Source organism: Sinocyclocheilus grahami, unplaced genomic scaffold (assembly GCF_001515645.1).
Source record: "Sinocyclocheilus grahami isolate Dianchi unplaced genomic scaffold, SAMN03320097.WGS_v1.1 scaffold344.1, whole genome shotgun sequence".
NCBI lineage: Eukaryota > Metazoa > Chordata > Actinopteri > Cypriniformes > Cyprinidae > Sinocyclocheilus > Sinocyclocheilus grahami.
In genome coordinates, this window is record NW_015505523.1 from 920,144 (window position 1) to 941,080 (window position 20,937).

Below are 20,937 nucleotides of genomic sequence, written 5' to 3' on the forward strand. Positions count from 1 at the left end.
CGACAGGAATGAGAATGGAACTCTAAAGCTGCGCGGCTACAAAAACATTACGGGGGGGCCGATGGGCCATGATCCGCTTGTGAATATAAAGAGGAGGGAAAACAAATGAAGAAGCGCCAGTGTTAATCATATTTAAATGCTTCTGGAGAAGCATGGTCAAATAACATATATAGATAAAGGTATTAAGAATAATAGGACTGGCATGCCTCTTTCCAGCTTAATGTAGGTTTTTGTGTAGCTCTTAGAGGAAATGAGGGCTGTCGAACAAGCCTGTTGCCCGGCAAAATCACCTTCCCGATGGCGCGCACAAGTTTGCTTTGTTGGGCTCCTTTAAGGGATTGCATGTTTTAAATTCAGCATTAAGAATGAATGCTCAGCCGAGCAACCGTGAAGGCTCTCTCTGTAATAGGGAGACTCAAATGAGAAAATGGAAGGCAATCAACATGCTCCATAAATTGGAGGCCAGTGGCGTTATAGTGCTACAGTGTCTTCTCCAACTCTCTGCACCGTAAACAAAACAACGCAATGAAATGTAAAACGACATTGTGACTAAACGTCTCAAGATCGCTGGGGAAAACAAGCATATCAAGGTCACGCGGCGCTTGCTGAGAGCATAAGCATTTCAGTTATTGGTAGAACTTGACTACTGTACCATAGTTTTTAATCTGTTTGCAAAAAATGTATTGAGTGTTTTATAGAAGCAGGTGCTAAAGCCTTTATTCCCAACGTAGATTTGTTGTTCTTTTAGCAATTTGGTGCAAATGAGAATGAGGCGGCAAAAAAAAGACAGCAAGGGAGATCAGAGAAATTCAGAGTTGCTTTTCTCAAGCAGTTGACAGAAGCTGCCCATCTCAATTAGGACCAGGTTATTTTCCTAATGGTCACTGGAACATGTCTTTTCAGAACAGCCTGACCCTGACCTTGAGGACAAGCAGTAAACCGCAAAGTCTTTGTGAAGAAAGAAAATACTTTATTTATAGATCAGCTGAGTGTCGATCAAGCGGCATCAGTGCTTGGGGAGGAAAGAAAAAAACGAGGGGCCTGGGGGGAAACACTTTTGAAGCAACTAATATAGAGGTCTGCCTCGATCACTTCAACCCCCTTTTTAATTCCATTAGAAAGCCAATTGATTGGGCTTTGCAGCCGCCTAGCGTGGCAGGCGTGCGCTATACACTCCCAGGTAAAAATCCTTGGTGAAAACGGAGGGTTTAAAAAAACAGCAATAAACTCAGAGATGTTTTCATTGTGAGAGCGCATTAGAGGATGCATTAGACAACTGGAGATGCTTAAAGGGTCCATGGGAAAAGAATCAGGGGCTTAGTGTGCTTCAAACAGCAAAAAACGGAAGAAAAAGAAAACATCATCAGTTCGTAAAACTCAAGCCCACCAAATGTTCAAAAAGGCCCCGTCGCCCCATGATGATTTCATGGCGTGTTTAATTTAGATGGAATCTAATTAATTTACATTTGATACTGGAGGAGATGCTTTCATCAGCCTGTCATTTATCCTGTGTGTTAACACCTGTTAATTCACTATCTCCCAGTAATGAGCTTTTAAAAAGGAAAGAAGGCTCTGCATGCCCAAACACATTCGCAAAACACACAAACAACATCTTTCACAGATGTGAGGAACTACTCTGACAGATAGATTCACCAAACACGGGTCACTCCCAATGAGATCCTGGCTGACCTCCAGTCCTGCCGCCTGATTATCATCAAAGCATTTGTCATGGGACAGAAGTGCAGAGAGCCATCAAATAAGATCTTAAGGTGATATCTTATTATTCCAACCACATACAAGCAAACCAGCATCCCTCCGCTGCGGCAAGCTTCCTGGCATTTCACTTGCTTCTAAACAAGAAAACATATAGTTATATACAGTCTCTCCTTTTCAATCACACAGAAGTCTAGCTATATTTTCTTTTACATTCGACTTCCTATATGTGAAGGGGATATGCTTTGGAATCATATTAACGGGCCACCAAGTACTAGAACAGCGATATTTTCAAAGAGCCCGTGGTCACAAATGTCATTCTGTGAATTCACAATGCGCTGCATCCATGTGCCGCGACCGACCCGAGAATGAATCAGCGAGTGAGGAGAGGGAGAGGGAGAGGGAGAGAGAGAGAGAGAGAGAGAGAGAGAGAGAGAGAGAGAGAGAGATATAGAGAAACACAGCGAGAGTGACAAAATCAAATCAAAACAATGTCGCCGCACAACACATCTAGTGTGCACCTTTATCTGTCATATTTCAAGGTTGGCGACTTGGTTTCAATTATGTCTGCTTTGTTTGGAGCCACGTGGGGAAAAATATCAAAGGGTGCATTTCATAACCAACAGACAGAAATTAATATTGGCATGGTGGCGTTACAAAGTTATCTGAACGACTTCTATATGTAGTCGAAGTGGACTTATACTGACATGCTTGAAATACAGTTGTAATTTTTTGCTGGTCTTAATATATTAAAGAATAAAGAACGATGAAGAAGAAAATAACAGGTTAAGAGGGGCTTGAATATGCAGTCAAGTGCACAACATCTGAGACGTCCAGCAGGGGGAGCTCTACCTGCCCTCATAGGCAGCGGCCACACAAGCTTCAAGTTGAGACCAAGACAGACCTCAAATGACCTCTGAGCGTATGGATAACATAGGAGCGTGTGTTATTCTACACAAGAAAACCGCTCGTTAAACGGCGAGTTTCTCACTCATTTCACATTGATTGACCCTTTACATTTGTTCAGATCCTGGAACAAGGCTTCCTTTCAAAAAATTACGGAAACTGAGTGTAATATTAAAGCCAAAATTGGTTTAATAAGAGCAGGACATCCTTTATATAAACCAAAACCACAGAGTAGATTAAATAAATACACATCAGCTAGACTATTATTATTTTTTTTTTACTCTCGATGTTTGTAGTCTAGTGCCTTCCTCCGCCTGCCACAAATCAGACGCGCGCTTTGGGAGTCTCTGGCCTCTCTCAGGGCCGTATATCTCATAGACCTTGAGCCCTGCAAATTACAGCAAACACAGGATAAGACTCTTGTTTCTAAAACCAGACTGGCCTGTATGCCACACATTCTTCTGAAGGGTTAGTCTGAATCCCTAGTGCTTTCAGAGAGACATAATGGCACATACACATCACACACACAAAAATCTCAGAAGAAACGCCACCTCCTGCGAGAACGTTTAGAAATGGCGTCTGTATGAAGAATGTGTGCCACACTCTGTTACGACAGAGAGACATCACAAACAAGACCTTGCGCCCAGGGTGCGACTCCTGAGGGTCTCAGGTGAATGTTTATCAGTGGTGAAATCCCTAACTGAGCTTATTGGGTGAGAAGATACTGCATTCCTGAGGAGAGAGAGGATTTTCTTTTTTCCCTCCAAACGAGGCCACTGGCCTTTCACCTCGCCTAGAGACCCTCCCTGGGGTTAAAGTGTAATCCAGGGCGTATGACCACAAAGACCTGAGCCTAAAGGCCAAGGACTGGCACATTTTCTGAATTACACTGTTCTGTCGACCACATATCAAAGCGGCAGGGTGCCTAGCGGCAGCTTTCCCAATGTATTTTTCATTTAAAGCTTTATAGCTGGGTGTAAAGCAACCTAGATTTAGGATAATAGAGATTGATTGCAAAAATTTGATAGAAGGTCTCATAAATCTGACGTTGATGGGGAATTAGTTAGTTAAACAAGCTCAAAATACATTAAAAAAATTAGATTGCATAGTTAGATCATTTACATATTAGAGCATAATTTTCTAATCTAGCTTCCTGTTGCTGCCAGCTCTGTGAATATAAGCACACTTATCTGAAGGTATCTATTAAAATGCTTTTAACATCACTACTCCTCTTACAGAACCAAAATTTCTTCAATTTTCTGTCAAAGTGCTTTAAAGAAAGATTTTCAGACATTTAATGAAAGCCATATGGGGAAAGAAACTGGGTAAAAGAAGAGAGCCGTTTAAATGGCATTCCCATCCCCCGTTTTCCCAGGGTAAAGAAGGGAGAAAAAGGTTTTGTGTGTCTCACTGTACAAAAGGAAGCAGATTTGCGGATGAGATGACCTTGTGACCCCTGGAGCCATTGAAAGGTTCTCAATGGCATAAACCCCACATAATCAATCACATTCTGGGGCTGTGGTCAGCACTGGGCTGCACAGGCAGCCCTCTGAGCCGGACTGTAAACAGACACCCAATTCTACAGTGTGAGGGGGGGATGAAAGACCCTAACGACAATCCTTTATTCTTCTCTTTGTGTGTGTGTATGTGTAAAAAAAAAACAAGTAAACAGACACATCCAAACATCTTATTATATCAGCAGGATGCCTAAAAAAATGAATGAAGAGAATTCTTCTATCCGCAGATGAGAATAAACGACAAATCCATTCATTTTCGACACAAAGGCACCGAACTGAGGGGCTCAAGGCTGCATCTGAACCCGATGCTACTCTGGGTCCCGTGTCTTAAGAACAGGAGGAAAGATTAACTCGGACCGCCGCACACCCAACCTTTATGACTGAGCAATCAATGGTTGAGTATTTTCAGTGATATCTTATCTAGCATTTCATTTCTTCTGCTTTGTGTGACTTGTGAGCGAGTGACCAGGTGTCATCTATCAAAACAATCCTAGTCTCTGGAAACCTGCTATTAACTGATAAGGGCAAGCCTCCATGGCATAATGGCTCCCACCTGAGCTCACAACTCAACTCTGTTTGGGAACAGGCAGGCATAGGGGAATGAGAGAAATTGAAGGTGAAGAGCTTACATATAATCAGTGCTAAGGCAAGCAACACTATTACTACTGATCATACTTGGGTTAGGGATTTCAACTCCTAAACCTCTATTAAACCTAGGTGCATAGGTGCTTGATCATGCATGCATCTATGCTATTATTTTATAAGCAATTATACTAATGATTTTCACCTGGACGATAATTTAACATGCAAATAAATAAAGTTGTTAAGAAAACAGATAGAAAATGCTTTTAAAGAAGACAAAAAAAAGCCATATCTAGGATCGGGTTGGCTTTTCTGACCAAGCAACCTCCTAGCATCATTGCAGTTACTTGTGCATTAACAAACACCATTAATAATAGTTATTTTTGACTAACATGGATAAAAACAAAAAATCAATGAAAAAAAAAAATTGCATCATATAATATTACAGTTTTCTCAAAAGTATGTTTATCAATTATAGATGTATATTATAGTTGAAAGAGATGAGATATATAGAGAAACACAGCTTAAGAGTCTTACATTAAATATAGATGTACATTACATCATAAATGTATAAATCTGCTTGTCTTTCTGTAAAATTGTAAAGAAAATTATTTAATGAATTTAAAATTGGAAAAATATTAAGTATTATATAATGCACAAAATGAAATATGTAAAAATACATTGCTAAAAAATAAATAAAAAGTGTGGTGGAGCCAGTGAAAATGTTTGCAGGGTTAAAAAAAAAAAATTACTGGCAGCATAAAAAGCCTTACTGTTGAGCATTTGCATATCACTGTTATGTGAATGTAAAATAAAATAAATATCATACAGGAATGGAGCTTTAATCCTATGTAAAACTCACATAAAAATTTGTATATTCACCTTTTATAACTGCAGATATATGAAGGTCTTTACTCTAGGCAGGTATATGAAGGCATTCATATATGGAGGCATTTATATCTGGCCCAGAAATGAAGACGAAGAGCAAAAGCTGTTATGGAATCATTCACTCGCTGCTCCATCAATTGCACAGGCACAGGTAGTGAGAACCAGCTCACTGGTTAAATTGGCCAGTGTGAAGACCGTGCCACTAGGCAACAAGACCTGATCGCTCCTTTGTTTGGGGTGAAAGGTTGGAAGTGTTCACACTAATCTCAGAGTTCGCAATTAAGTAACAGAAGAGTGTCTTCCACCTCCCGTCACTCCCCCTTCTCCTTTCAGGGGAACAAATAGCACCAAATCCCCCATCGCTAATGGAAAAGTATTTGCACTGTAAATTAAAGGGTAGACTTTTTTTATGCTTTGTACAGATCACTTTTGGGATGTCTGCAAACAGCTCAAATCTAATTACAGGGTTTGGGGGAGTTGGATTTACTCAAAAAGCTGAAGGAACAAAAGAAGACTGGCCCATTGTGGAGTAGCTCTGTTGCGTCTCCAGTGAATCCTTGTCTATTCAGGCCACTCGTGGGACGGGGGTTAATCCATTACAGGGATACTTCAAGGTGGGAAACTCAATCACAAAGGGTCTGTGTGTACGGTTTCTGAGTTTTATCATAGCAGAAGATTGTCCTGTACTTCAGTTCTCCTTTTCATATCTTAACTCCCCCTCAGCATTTAATTACCTATGGTTATTAGCGCTGAGATACAACGCATTCAGAACCGAGGCGGATAACGCTTGTTCAACACAGGATGAGTCTTATTGTAGTGGGCAGGGGCGTCCCATCTCGGGCGAGTTTGGCGGACAAGATCGGGAGATTCCTGCTGGCTTCTTTACAGCACGTGAATCGCCGGGCCTACAGGAGTCCGTAATCTCCCCACAAAACTTTTATTTTCTTTTGGACATGTGCTGCTGTCTCGCCTCACAAAGCCTCTCTCTCGTCGAGATTCCCTTCCCTAACGCCGTGCCAGGCGGATTTAGACATCACTATTTGCTGTCAAATCTCTGCCGTGAAACAATGCACGCTGCAGCTATCACGCAGAGATGCCACAAAACCCCGTTCCCCCCCCACTGTACCTACTAGGCTGGGACGGTGACCCTCGGTGCAGCCCGTCAACTGCGGTGGGTCTTCTTCGAAGGGCCACCGGCCTGAGTTCCCAAGCGGACCGCTTACATCGACTTAGTTGATAAAAGTGGAGCTCATTGTGGGAATTTATACTTCGCCTAATGGCTAAACATTCTTGCCAACAGATGATTACATTTGGGTGTTGGCTGCATGTCTGCACATGGTATCTATCAGCCAACTGAGCATCTCACCCACTGGAAAACTCATTTAGATCCTATCTAGGGAAAAAATTAGTTGTGAAAAAAACAGAGGCCAGGCCGGTCTGTGCTTGATTTAATTTGGTCACTGATACAGAGTCCAAGCACTTGTGCCGGGTCTAAGCCGCTGCCTCTGCTGGACCGGCAAAATCCCACATAACACATTCAGATAATCATTTTCAGTCTTTTCGTTTAAATCTTACAGCCCTCTGAATAGAGCATGAAAAGCTATATTGACATGGGGGTCAAATGATTTCGGGTTTAAAGTCTGCTCCGTGTCACCTGTTATTCACCCTGCAAGCTCAAAACAGAACGGGCAGAGCTGTATGTGGAATGATAGTTTTTATGACACAGAAATGGGAAAACAGTTACGAGGATATCATATGCTCAAGCTGCTACTTTAGGAAATCGTAATTACGAAGTGATTTAAGTTACAAATTAGTGTTTTTCTTTGTTCTAATGAAAAAAAAAAGATGATGAATATTAGATGCATCTATCACTCTCATGCTGTCACTAAAAATAGTGGTAAATTAAGTTAGTTCGTACATCAATGCAGCAATAATAGCAAGCTTACAGCCAACCTGCAATGAGGATCATGAAGGCCTACAGTAACCAAGCTGGGTGCAGGCGGTCAGCGGGGCTCGGACAGATGGGTCCTCCGCTTGAGTGTGGGACAGCTTGCTCAGTAATGGATGTAGAATGAGATATGGGGATAGAGTCTGGCATAGCTAATAGTCATTTAATCAGCTGCAGCTGACCGACACATGGACACCATTTCTGATGCCATGCTGTCTCAGAGCGATCCAACCTCATCAGCCTTTACCTACAAACACTGCCATAATTCAGGCTAAGAGCTCATTGTCCTGTACAAAAAAAATACAATAAATAAAAATAGCACTGGAAAACACATTTGGATTAAAGCAATGCCCCTGGGTGTATTTCTTGTAAGTGTCCTGTCCTGAAGGTGACTTTCAGGAACATCATGCAACTATGGCGGGACCCTTTTTTTATGCGTTTAAAAGAAAAACAAAGAAAAAAGAAGAAAAAAATAAAAATAAAATGGTGCCATTTAAAAGAAATTTAGAAATGATAAATATACAGTTACAAATATAAAACTATTATAAATGTATAAATTTGTATTTCTATATTTTTAAATATTATATTGTTTATATACCATATATACCATATATATAGGACCATGTGATATTTCAGTTTTTCTTTTTTAATAAATCTGCAAAAATGTCAACAATTCTGTGTTTTTCTGTCAATATGGGGTGCTGTGTGTACATTAATGAGGAAAAAAATTAACTTAAATGATTTTAGCAAATGGCTGCAATATAACAAAGAGTGAAAAATTTAAGGGGGTCTGAATACTTTCCGTACCCACTGTGTATGTATGTATATATATATATATATGCCACACACTGGCAGTCAAACAAAAGTTTGTAAAATAAAAGAATATATATGTAATATATAAAATTTTTAAATATACTTCAAACAGAAAACAGTTATTTTAAATAGTAATAATGTTACAATTCTTGCATTTTTGTTCAAATAAATGCAGCCTTGACTTTCAAAATTAATGATTAATAATGAATTATTCCAAACTTCTGGCTACCAGAGCACATGTTCCCTCATGGGCATGTTTCTGGTCACCTTCTGAAGCACTATAGCAAAACAAAATTGCTTTTGTGTAAATTGAACAGGATGCCCAAACCAGCCCACATTCATACGAATTGGCTTGTGCAACTTTAATGCACACTGACAGGTTAATTACGTCACAATTAACTAAATGCCTAACAGCCGTTCTACTAGTAGCGGTGTGATTGAGTTAATAGAGGGGTATGACATGACCTGTGTTTACCGGTGGCACCGACCCCATTTGTGAGAGTGACAAGCTCGTGGAGGGGTTGAGAAGTGGAAGCCTTTGGGCACATTATTCGGGGATATTTTCAGATGTGGGAGAGAAAGTAATGGGGGGGGCGAGGGAACCCAAAAAAGCGCTCTCTTCTCTTTCTCGCTGTGCCAAAACACAGCCGTGTTGCTCTATTCCTTTCTCTCACTCTGTCAAAACTATTTCTGGCTTCAGAGAAGAAAGTGTTTACTCTGTGGCCTGGTTCACTGGAGTCACGCCATGTTCCCACCGAGCAAATCCGCCGTTCTCTCTCCAAAATGGTTTGCATATTTTCCCTGTAACACAAGACTTAAAAAGGACGAGAGGAAATCAAGAGGGAAGGGGGGAGCTGCTGCTATTATATCTGGATTTACATGCAGTCAGCTACTCGGCCGGTTTAAACAAGGCTGTGTGACAACTATGCCACCGACCTCGTCTATAACCGTATCTGTGAGCGGTAAACCAATAATGGCTGTGATGTTTCGAGGCGTATCGCTGAACGGGAGAGTCCTGGAAGTCTAACTGATTCATCGATAGAGATCTGATTGCGGAGACCCAGGAGCTTCATGGTCAGTTTCCTCATAATAGTTTTGTCAAAACACAATTCTGAGTTTTGTAGCTTCAGTAGAAACGCTGGAACTTCCCCCCCTCGCCTCAAATCTTCCATTCGAGCCGTCACAGCAAATAAAGCACTGCTGTGTGTGGTAAAGCGCATCTCTCGGCTAGACATCATATCAGTGCTTCAGATTGAGATGAGACATGCTGTTTCGCACTCTGTAAAAGTCAATACCCCTTATTTAAAATGCACAAACACACACAAAAGACCCTTCAGCAGGATTCATGAGTGAATTTTTCATTACAGTCCCTTGAGATAAGTGATCGTGGAGCTGAAGTCTCTTCAAATTGGGCTGCCCTTTAAAGTAGGTCAGAACTGAGACACCAGTAGCAATGGGGCTGTGCGTCAACAACAGCACATGATGTTGTTTTTCTCTCAAGAGTCCTGGCACCAAACATGACTGACCATTTCTGCGCCTTAACCAATCTCTCCAACTGTCTAAAAGCCCCTGACGTCACAGGCGGCAAACACCTCGCCAAGGAATGCCATTAACAGTCATTCGAAGAGCCACACTGTAAAGTCCAGGTAATCAAGCTATTAAAACAAGCTATTTTGATGCTTTCAGATAACCTTATTTATGTTCTTTGCTGCACAGAGGACTATTAAATGCTGAATAAATAGAACATGTAAATAATTAGGTGAAACGAACCCGATTTATCAGTCTGAAATACTACAGACTGTACACAAGGGCCCCTCATTCTTCCAATCAACATATCACAGCAGCTGATTTCTCTGACATCAACAGAAATGAGACAAGCCTACAAAGGGACCCATTGAAGTGGTGGTGTTAGTCTGGAATGAGGCAGGAATCGTGCCGACCATCTAAAACTCAAACAAGTTAACAAAAGCTCTTTTAACTAGAATTTTAATTAGATTTTAGATACTTTAGTACTTTAACACTTGAATCTACAGACACAAACACATTGAAAAGTCTCAGCAAGTCTCATTTATTTGATCAAAAATACAGCAAGAACAGAAATATTGTAAAATATTTTTTATAATAAATAACTGCTTAACTATTTTCTATAATAAGATGTAATTTATTCCTGTGAATTTGAAACATTAATGTTGAAATCAACAATTTTTTTTTCAGGATTCTTTGATTGTAACATTATGAATGTCTTTATACTGTCAGATTTGATAAATTTGGTGCAAATAAAAGTTGCTGAATAAAAACTGTAATTTCCTAAAAAAAATAAAAAAAATAAAATTAGGGCTGTCAGTTTAAGGCGTTAACTTAATTAGTTATGAAAAAATTATGCGATTAAAATATTTTAACACAGTTAAAGGTACAGTAGGAGATCTTGGAAAATGTTAACTTTAGCCTGATAGCACTGAAAGCAAACGTCCCACCCTCCCTGCAATCGCCGTCCAAACCCTGAACGCATATACGCTCAAAGACCAGAATACCAGAGACAACATTACTACAATAGGCTACATCAGCGGTTCCCAATTCCAGCACATGTTCCGAAGTGGAGTAAACCCCTGCTCAGGGAGTAGGGAGCAATGAACACTGTGTAGGGATCATATCGATCGGAACACAGCTCATGCACGTAGCTCACTTCTAACGAGCGTGAGGACTGGAATTGGGAACCGCTGGGCTACATCATGTGTCATTCACCGGTGAGAAAACTTTAAAAGTACTACAATACCAGGAAGCAAGATCAGGTTGTTGATGTCTGTCTGCCATTCTCGCTCTGTCAACATTTCTTGGTCAGATTAGATTACAAGTTGCCCTATTTAAAGTGTAATAAGTAGTGTAATTATTTAAATTACTTTAATAAAGTAATGTAACGGATTACATTTGATTACTTTCTAAATTTAAATTTCGACATTTTTCTAAACTGTTCATTAAATTCAATCATTTTGAAACATTTAAAGCAGGCAGGGTTAACCTTATAGTAGGTCTCAACACTGATTACTGTCAGACTTTCAAAATCCTGTTTGAAGATTATAATAATTTAAAGCACAGCCACCACAAAATCAGACTTTAGAACCTCTTTTTACTTTGAGATCATTCTGAGGTTAAACACTGGGTTTTAACAACGCCTTGGAAAAAAAACCTGTTAATCTTAAAAAAATAAAGCATATACATGAATCCAAATTGGAAATAAAACAGTTATCAAATAAGCATGTGTCCTGTTCTGTATCCTAAACTCCTGAAACATTGGTGTCACATATTTTAGAGCAGTCAATGCAATTTGGGAAAGAAATCAATCATATCTGTATGTGTGTAAAAATATTCAGATGTAACCCACTTTGTAATCGTTAACATTTTCATAAGCAACTTTAATTTAATTGCACACTTTTCTTAGTAACTGTAACAGATTACAGTTACATTTATTTTGTAATTAAATTATGTAATTCCGTTACAAGTAACTAGTTACTCCCCAACACTGTATACTGTACATTAACACACTTACTACTCGTACTGTGTGTGTAGCGTCTCTGCTGCTTTAGAGAGAAGCAGAAAATAATCTGACAACCACACTGTATTCAGGTGTGAAAAAACAAAATGCTGTTTCTCTCTTTAATAGAGAAAATGAAACAAATTCAATATCCTATCAGTCAGGACTCATTCCATCATGCTTAATTTTGTTGCCGTTTTGTTACTGCCGTGTTATTCAATCATTGCGGCATCTGATTTTCCATGAATGGCTTTTGTTTGTCATTCATGCATGCAGGTGGACTTCATCGGCAGTCCTCCTGATAGCGTTACAGAAAATGACCGCTGCTCCCTGCACTTCAGCCTTATGCCAGTCGAGCTGCCAACTTGAAAACCGAGACCTGGATGTTTACAACGACAAGAAAACTTTGTCCATCGTAAACACCACCACCATGCCAACAGCTGTTAACTATTTATAAAGAGGGTGTAACTGCGAGTTACACATCCACTAGGGCTGGTGTGGGGGCAGAGACATGGTTTTTGGCCTTTTAAGCAACAGTGGTAGCATAACGTAAGCAGAGCAAAATCAGACTTGGCTTAGAATCGAGGTTTTGGACGCAGGGTTTGTCACTCTGATCTGACTAACAGTGGGAGATAACAAGGTGAAATGTAAGCATTTCCTGTTGTGGCCTTTACACCATCTCGAAGAATGATTCAAAAACCACCCTCGGTGCGTAGCAAAATGTGGACGTCTGCGTGTCATGGCTAGTGTTCAGGAAAAAAAAAATCATGAAGCCGCAGACATAAAAACCCCCAATAACCCACTTCAAGTCTATCTAGGCTGTGAAAATGAAGCATATGGGTGAGCATATTGAGGGACTGTGGGAAAAAAAGCCAGTGTATCAAACTAGCCATGCGTTATAGCACATTTAAAATATAAGCCTGGTAGCCACAGGGGAGGCTGGCCTCACTGCTGTTCAGGTCCCTGGCAGGAAGACAAGTTTCACTGCCCACTTTTTTTACTCCAGACTCCAAATCTATATTTAGCCAGGCTTTTCCACTGGTATGCCTTTCTTTGATCGTTAGCCCTGTTTAACCCTTATTTACAATGGGCCCCATATTGGTCAAGGCTCTCGGGAGGCCCGGTCAGCGAGGGCACGGCAAGCCTTTTACGCATGTCTGTCAAATAACACAAAGTGCACCCAACCAGCTCTGACTGGGAGAGAGCTTGGCTGGGTATATGAAATATTCATGATTTATTTACAATGAATTGGCAAACTGTGAATATCAATAATTTCATTGTGTTTATTTGCTAATTTAGTTTCCTAAAGACTTGCAATCACTAGAGCAATAAAATAGCGTTTTAATAGCAATTATTCAGTAGCCAAAAGCTAGTTAGGGTTAATCTTGTCAGTTAAATTACTAATGAAAATGGTCAATAAAGAATGTTTTTATTTAGTCAACAATAAAGATGAAGAATGTGCATCGACAATTAAGATTTCAATCAAAACATACTTTTGATAAAAATATGAAGAGAGAGAGAGAGAGATATCAACAATGCTTCAAAACACAGATTTAAAGAATGAATAATTAAATCAGTGTTTTGAACTGATTCATATATTTTATATATATAAAATAAGAAATAAAAATGAATCAAAACACTGTGTGTATATATATATATGTGTGTATGTGTGTTTATGTGTATATATATAGGTAAAAATAAACTTGAAAAAAATGTTTACTTAAATGACTATTTGCAATAACAGTTCTACATCTTTTTATATTTTATTTTATTTTAAGTACTATAAAATATAAAAATGGTTATAAATATATAAATAACTAGTATTTTATAGTACTTTTTATAAGATGTAGAACTATGTTATTTCTAATTTTAAAGTACTATAAAACATAATTACTATAAATAGTTACATTTATAGTACTTGAAAAATGAAAATGAGAAATAACTGTTTTGAACCGATTAATTTTTTCCCTTATATTGATGGCCCTAGGTCAGGAAACAGTATTTGCAGAAGTAATATTGAAGCCACAATGAACTACAGACAGACTGTTTGAAGCCTTCACACATTTTTAAACATATTCACCCAATCGCATTTGATGCTGGTTTAAAATGACTGTCTGTATCACAACAATGATTAAAGTTCTGAACACTCACTCAAGCCATTTTTGCAGCCATAAAAGCTCCATTCAAGTGTGTCCACTTACATATGAAATACCTAATTCAATACGCTGAACTATTGACTGTACATTTTAAGGATGTCAATCTCGAGTACCTAGTTCCTGAAGGTGGTTCAAGGCCACATGGGTGTGATGAATCTTTTCAGCACAACAAAATGGGAACATGATCACAAATGTAATGCATTAAGGGTGCTTTCTATACCCAAAGTGATCTAAGTGAGCCAGACTGCTATGCTGTGGAGTGCTAGACACGTTTGTGCTAGAACATTCTCCCGAGGGCAGATAGCGAGGATTGTCTGGAAAGTGAGCAGTCATAGCATGGCAGTGTACTGAGGGCCACATGCAGCAGCACAGCTCTTGTGTCCAGCAACCCAGCAGAGGTCATCATATCAGGGTCAGGTGCACATGACCACATACCCCACTCGGGTTACCACCAAGTTCGTAAGCAGAGGCGGAAACTGGAGAGGTCCTCCTTCCACGCCACAACATTGTTTTGAGGGCACCTAATAAACAAACAGATCCAACCAAGGCTGACCACAACTGCCCTGTTTCTCACAACCAATAATTTGTCTGCCTAGAATGACAAGCAGGTATGTATGTGCGTAATTGTTGGAGTTGGTTGCCAGCTTTACCCCATACCTGCTAGAGTGGCTTGCCTTTCACCTCTTCCAGTAAACATTTGCCTGTCACCATGTGTTCCAAAGTTGTTGGACGCAACTCTTCAAACACATGATCGTGGCCCAAGCTTTATTCGTTTATAAATAACCAAGGTGGCTGACTGTTTACCACACTTTGCGAATAAACACACAGAGTGAACTTCTCTTCATAGAATGCAAACGGATATGATTTGATTTGCATTCTGTATTACGTTGCTTGTTTTGTAAATATAAATAAATCGAAAAGATATTTTATATTGCATGGATACAAGTTTGGGGACTTGAACTCATACTGTAAATAATGCATAATTAATATAATAATTAATACATTTGCATAAAATAATTACATAAAAGCAATATAACAGTTCTTAAAGTTATTTTTTTTAATTATATATACATATATATATAAAACACAAAATAAATATGAAACATGATTTAAGAAAGCTTAATTTTGAAATTCTGCAAAGGCATATGACCAGACATAAAAAATTATTTTCTAAAATGTGAAAAATGTGAGGAAAAAATTCAATAAATTTAGATAACAGAAAAATAAAGCTTGTGCATGTTTTTCCTGAAAGAATAGAAGATACAGTAGGTAGAGTAATAATTTCTCTTATTAAACGTAAACGCATGTGAGCCCTCAAATCCAAACTTGTACATACAGTGACATATTGCATGTACTGAATGCAAGACATTTGAGTGTGTTTGATGTGTGCAGTAGTGCTGTGTTCGATACATCGATACGACGATGTATCGTCACAGAGATTTGACGATACGAGTATCGATACAGCTGTCCCAGTATCGATATTGTGGCAAGTGTGCAGCAGTGGACCGCACTTAATTTGAATACAAGAACAACTTTTAAAACGGAGTAGAAAAGTGCAAGGTTTCAAAAAATAATGAATAGAGCATAATATATAGGCTACAACAAGGTTTAATCTGGCCGCAGAGGAACACAACCGGGGTTGCCTGATATAAAGAGACGCAATCCCCAAAACAGAGCTTCCCACTTGCGCAATACGGAAATATCTGCTAAGCATGCTACTTATCTTTGTCAATCTGACAACCATGTGCACGCGCTCTCTCCACTGTGGATAAACGCGCTTGCTTTCTGAAAACACTGGTTAGCTTGCAGTTTAGCGATCTCCACTTCAATATTCTATTCTCAGAAAAGTGTAATTCATCAAGTGTTCATTTATGAGAGAGAGTGAGAGGCGGTGTACTTATGAATTACCACCGTTTTGCCGCGTTTCTCTATTAACAGTGAAGCGGTGTCTTTAATTCCTTTAGAAACAATGATGTTACCAGCTCCTTGTTGAGAAAGTTAATGTAGCTCTAGAGCGATTAAGCTATTTAGTTGATAAAATTGTGGGGCAGCACAAAAAATTTTGTTCTTGAATGTCTGACTGCGTGAATGAGCGTGTGTGCGTTAGATACAGTGAAGACAGCGCATTAGTTTAGAACTCTTCTAATTTTTAGTTTTTTAAACGCAGAGTGTGTTAATTTGTGCAATGATAACCTACCAGCAATGTAAATATGATTTTTTTATATATTAGAATGAGGACATTACACTATAAATTTATTAGAACGAGTACATTATTATTTATGGGCTTAAAAACAAGATGCAAACAATCAGAATATTGTACCTGGTGGGGAGGTGCCCAATGTAAACATGAAACATATGCCATTACCTATATTGTAGGCTACTGTGGTACAGCTATGGAGGCCCTTCATAATGCAGAGGTCAACTGCCTGCTCTGCCAATAGTTAGAAATGGTACTATAGTATGCAGTGTTTAATAAACAGCAGTTTTACTAAACTCTTCTGAGGTGAAATTCAATGCAGTCCCGTATTGTGATATGTATCGTATCGTGGCCTCTGTATCGTGATGCGTATCGTATCGTGACTTTGCTGGTGATACACAGCTCTAGTGTGCAGTGTGGGTTGGTGTTTGTGTCGTACCTGTGTGGATCTGCCGGTGGGCCTCAAGAGCATCTTCCTTCTGAAACTGAGCTCCACACTGGTCACAAACGATGGCTTTCTCACCAGCTACAAGACAAAAAAAAATGCAAAAGTTATTCAATCTACATTAGTTTGGAGGTCCTCGGGTGGTGCATGGTGTCATATCTCTTATTTGAACCCCCAGTAATATGTAAAATGATTTGGTGCCTGCGAGCTGGAAGTCTGCTGGATTCACTTGAAATGAAAGCAATGTATCATAAGAGGGATTTATCATTCAAGGCACACTTTCACTAAAAATCACACAAATGCTGTCAAACACAATCCTAAAACGAAGATAAAAACAAGAAGCCATACATATCACATCCGCATAGCATGTTCAGATGTTGCAATGGGACACCAAGAGGAACAGTGAGACCACAGGATGCCAATATACAATCTGATCTATAAATCAGAATTAAGCAGAAACACTATTGCATTCACACTGTATTTATCTGCTCGATCAAAAGGGAGTTTTTATAATTTGTAACAGAACTGTCAGCTCTCGTCATTATGTCTTTAAATCTTACCGCCTTCACAAGCACAACAGGAAGTCATAGCTTAGATTAAAAAAAACAAACCAAAGTCCATTTCGTAACCACTGTAAAGTTGCAAAATGTACTGTACGGTCAAGCAGTAGAAAAAAAGTGTTTTTCTTTCTTTTCTTGCAGATGATGCCACTCAGCAATAAACTTATAAATGTGGCACAGACAAGTTCCTCTAAATGGCTCAAGAAATCAAACATCATTATTAAAACAAAAAACTGCACATAAAGAGGAACTACCACAGACCTCAGAACTGGTTACTTCAGTGTATTCATACCCAATAATTGTTAACCATAAAACATTGTTTCTTCTGCAATGGGTGCTGTATTTAAAGTGCAGAGAAACTGTAAGTAAGCAATCCGAAGTTTAACTTTCCAAAAACTGTAAATACGGTCTCTACTCCACACTGGTCACAAACGATGGCTTTCTCACCAGCTACAAGACAAAAAAAAATGCAAAAGTTATTCAATCTACATTAGTTTGGAGGTCCTCGGGTGGTGCATGGTGTCATATCTCTTATTTGAACCCCCAGTAATATGTAAAATGATTTGGTGCCTGCGAGCTGGAAGTCTGCTGGATTCACTTGAAATGAAAGCAATGTATCATAAGAGGGATTTATCATTCAAGGCACACTTTCACTAAAAATCACACAAATGCTGTCAAACACAACCCTAAAACGAAGATAAAAACAAGAAGCCATACATATCACATCCGCATAGCATGTTCAGATGTTGCAATGGGACACCAAGAGGAACTGTGAGACCACAGGATGCCAATATACAATCTGATCTATAAATCAGAATTAAGCAGAAACACTATTGCATTCACACTGTATTTATCTGCTCGATCAAAAGGGAGTTTTTATAATTTGTAACAGAACTGTCAGCTCTCGTCATTATGTCTTTAAATCTTACCGCCTTCACAAGCACAACAGGAAGTCATAGCTTAGATTAAAAAAAACAAACCAAAGTCCATTTCGCAACCACTGTAAAGTTGCAAAATGTACTGTACGGTCAAGCAGTAGAAAAAAAGTGTTTTTCTTTCTTTTCTTGCAGATGATGCCACTCAGCAATAAACTTATAAATGTGGCACAGACAAGTTCCTCTAAATGGCTCAAGAAATCAAACATCATTATTAAAACAAAAAACTGCACATAAAGAGGAACTACCACAGACCTCAGAACTGGTTACTTCAGTGTATTCATACCCAATAATTGTTAACCATAAAACATTGTTTCTTCTGCAATGGGTGCTGTATTTAAAGTGCAGAGAAACTGTAAGTAAGCAATCCGAAGTTTAACTTTCCAAAAACTGTAAATACGGTCTCTATGGAAAATTCTAAACATTGCTGCTTGAGTGGTCCGACATCTCAACTTCTGGCTTGATCATTTGTATAATATTGGGGTGGACTACCTGTTTGAATTTGAATTAAATTAGCATTGAAGTGGCAAAAAGTATGCAGAATGATCAAATGACAGATAGATATACAGTACAGATATGAGACAGACAGACAAAACGATAGAATGATAAACGTATAGAACAAACAATAGAACAAACGTTAAAACAATGGCAGAACAATATACACTAGCTGCATTTCCTTTATCCTTCAAATTGTGCAAACTGAAATTGCAAATTGAAAATACACCCAATGGAAACGTGTCAATTTTGCAAAAACTCCCATATATCGCAAAACGTTTTTACGCTCACATGAGGTGGTTTTTCAGGCAATTTGAAATTTCCAAAAACTGCAAGGGAAAGTTCGCATTTACAGGTCACCTAGTGTACGTAAAAGTCACATGATCATTCTTTAATCTACTATAACCTCCAAGAAACACCTCATATGTTGCCACTCAAGTATAAGGGGCTTTCCTTGACAATAATGCTTGGCTTTCCTTGCCATTAATGCTTAGATAACACCTTATTTACACTTCACATGTCTGCGGAGCATTACGGCTCCGACACAGCCACACTAGTCAATGCTTGTGTTTATTTCAGACACGCCACGGCATGTTTCAGAAGCGGCTCTTCGCACTGCTTAGCTAAAGATATACACCTACGTCTCGTTCGATTAAAAATAATGGCTAGTGTGGTGGCCGTGATATACATAAACCTACAAACATCTGTCACCATGACTTATCGCAAGAGGAAAAAATTGTTTTAGTCGAATAAGTTTGGTTAATGGAAACACTGTCATTATGCAATAGCTTTTTTATCGACATATATAAAATATCGCAAAAGTTTTGCACAAATCTGTAATGGAGGCATGACTAGATAGATAGAATGATAGATAGGCAGATAGACAGAGTTAGATAAAAATACATAGACAGATAGATAGATTTTGCCCAATCCTGGTATTAAAGGAACACTCCACTATTTTTGAAAATAGGCTAATTTTCCAACTCCCCTAGAGTTAAACAGTTGAGATTTACCGTTTTCGAATCCATTCAGCCGATCTCTGGGTCTGGCGGTAGCACTTTTAGCTGCAGCTTAGCATAGATCATTGAATCTGATTAGACCGTTAGCATCTCGCTCAAAAATGACCAAAGAGTTTTGATATTTTTCCCATTTAAAACTTGACTCTTCTGTAGTTACATTGTGTACTAAGACCGACATTTTAGCCAAACTCATTTCAAACAAGGTTATCTTATTATATTATTGTTGTTACCTTATAGACTCAAGAATACATCCATTCCAGACACGGAAGATGCTCTGATTTGAATTTACAACATTTATTTTACCAACCAAACATGTTAGAAGTACACACACATAAATTTAAATAAAGACGAACCCCGGCTGGCCGGCCATCGGTCCCTTTCTCTGTGTCAGACTTAACTTTGTTTGGTTTTCGTCTTCTAAATCAGTGTTTCCCAACCTTTCTTTAGTCACGGCACCCTTTGGAAATTTTTACAAATTTGTGGCACCCTACAAAATTAATTTGGTCACAATATTTGAATTTCTAACTTCGATATGATAATTTGAAAAGTATAGATATTTGGTACAACAGAGAAGAACTGCAGAATATAATGTCATACAGATATTTTTAATATTATAAAAAATCAGTAGGCTAATTTCTAATGAAGAGACCAATTTATATGACAGATTTTAATGTAGGCTTTTATTCATAAACATTGTGAGATAGTTATAATGGTAATTAAACAGTTTTGCTCGCTCAGTGTATTTTTGTAGGGCTATTAAGAGATTATTATTATTATTTTTTTTTACCAATTATCCAAATAATGTTTAATCTTAGAAAGCTATTATTATCAGGACACATGAGCATAGCGGTTAGCAGATCAATGAATGAGAGGGCAGCGTTACCAGAGTTGCCCATGTACCACACCATGTTACAACACAGTAGGGCTATTGCAGACAGAAACAATACTGTACTACATCGATGTTTCCTGTCAGCTTGATTTCTGAGTGGACTTTGCTGTTCCAATGAGCACTCACATGGGCCGTGAGCGACAGAGCGGAGCACACGCGCGCATAGAGCGGGATAACGCACACACAGAGCGGGATAATACCATACAGTCTATGGATAATACACACACGCATAGAGCGGGATAACACACAAGTGAATCCTAAGCGGTGAACTCATTTTCGGCAGCCGGAATTTCTGTGCATCTCTAATTATTGGCGGCATTAGAAATGGATATTATATAATAGCTG

The 20,937-nt window shown here is 38.8% G+C and overlaps 1 protein-coding gene across 2 annotated transcripts in view; it reads right to left on the reverse strand.

Moving 5' to 3' along the window:
- The window catches only part of LOC107548185 (zinc finger and BTB domain-containing protein 16-A-like), a 67,014-nt gene that overhangs the window by 24,501 nt on the left and 21,576 nt on the right, over nt 1–20,937 (reverse strand). For both annotated transcript variants that reach the window (XM_016228779.1, XM_016228780.1), the window contains exon 2: nt 16,689–16,775. In XM_016228779.1, the coding sequence (XP_016084265.1) occupies nt 16,689–16,775 (87 nt within the window). The remainder of the gene's footprint in view (nt 1–16,688; nt 16,776–20,937) is intronic.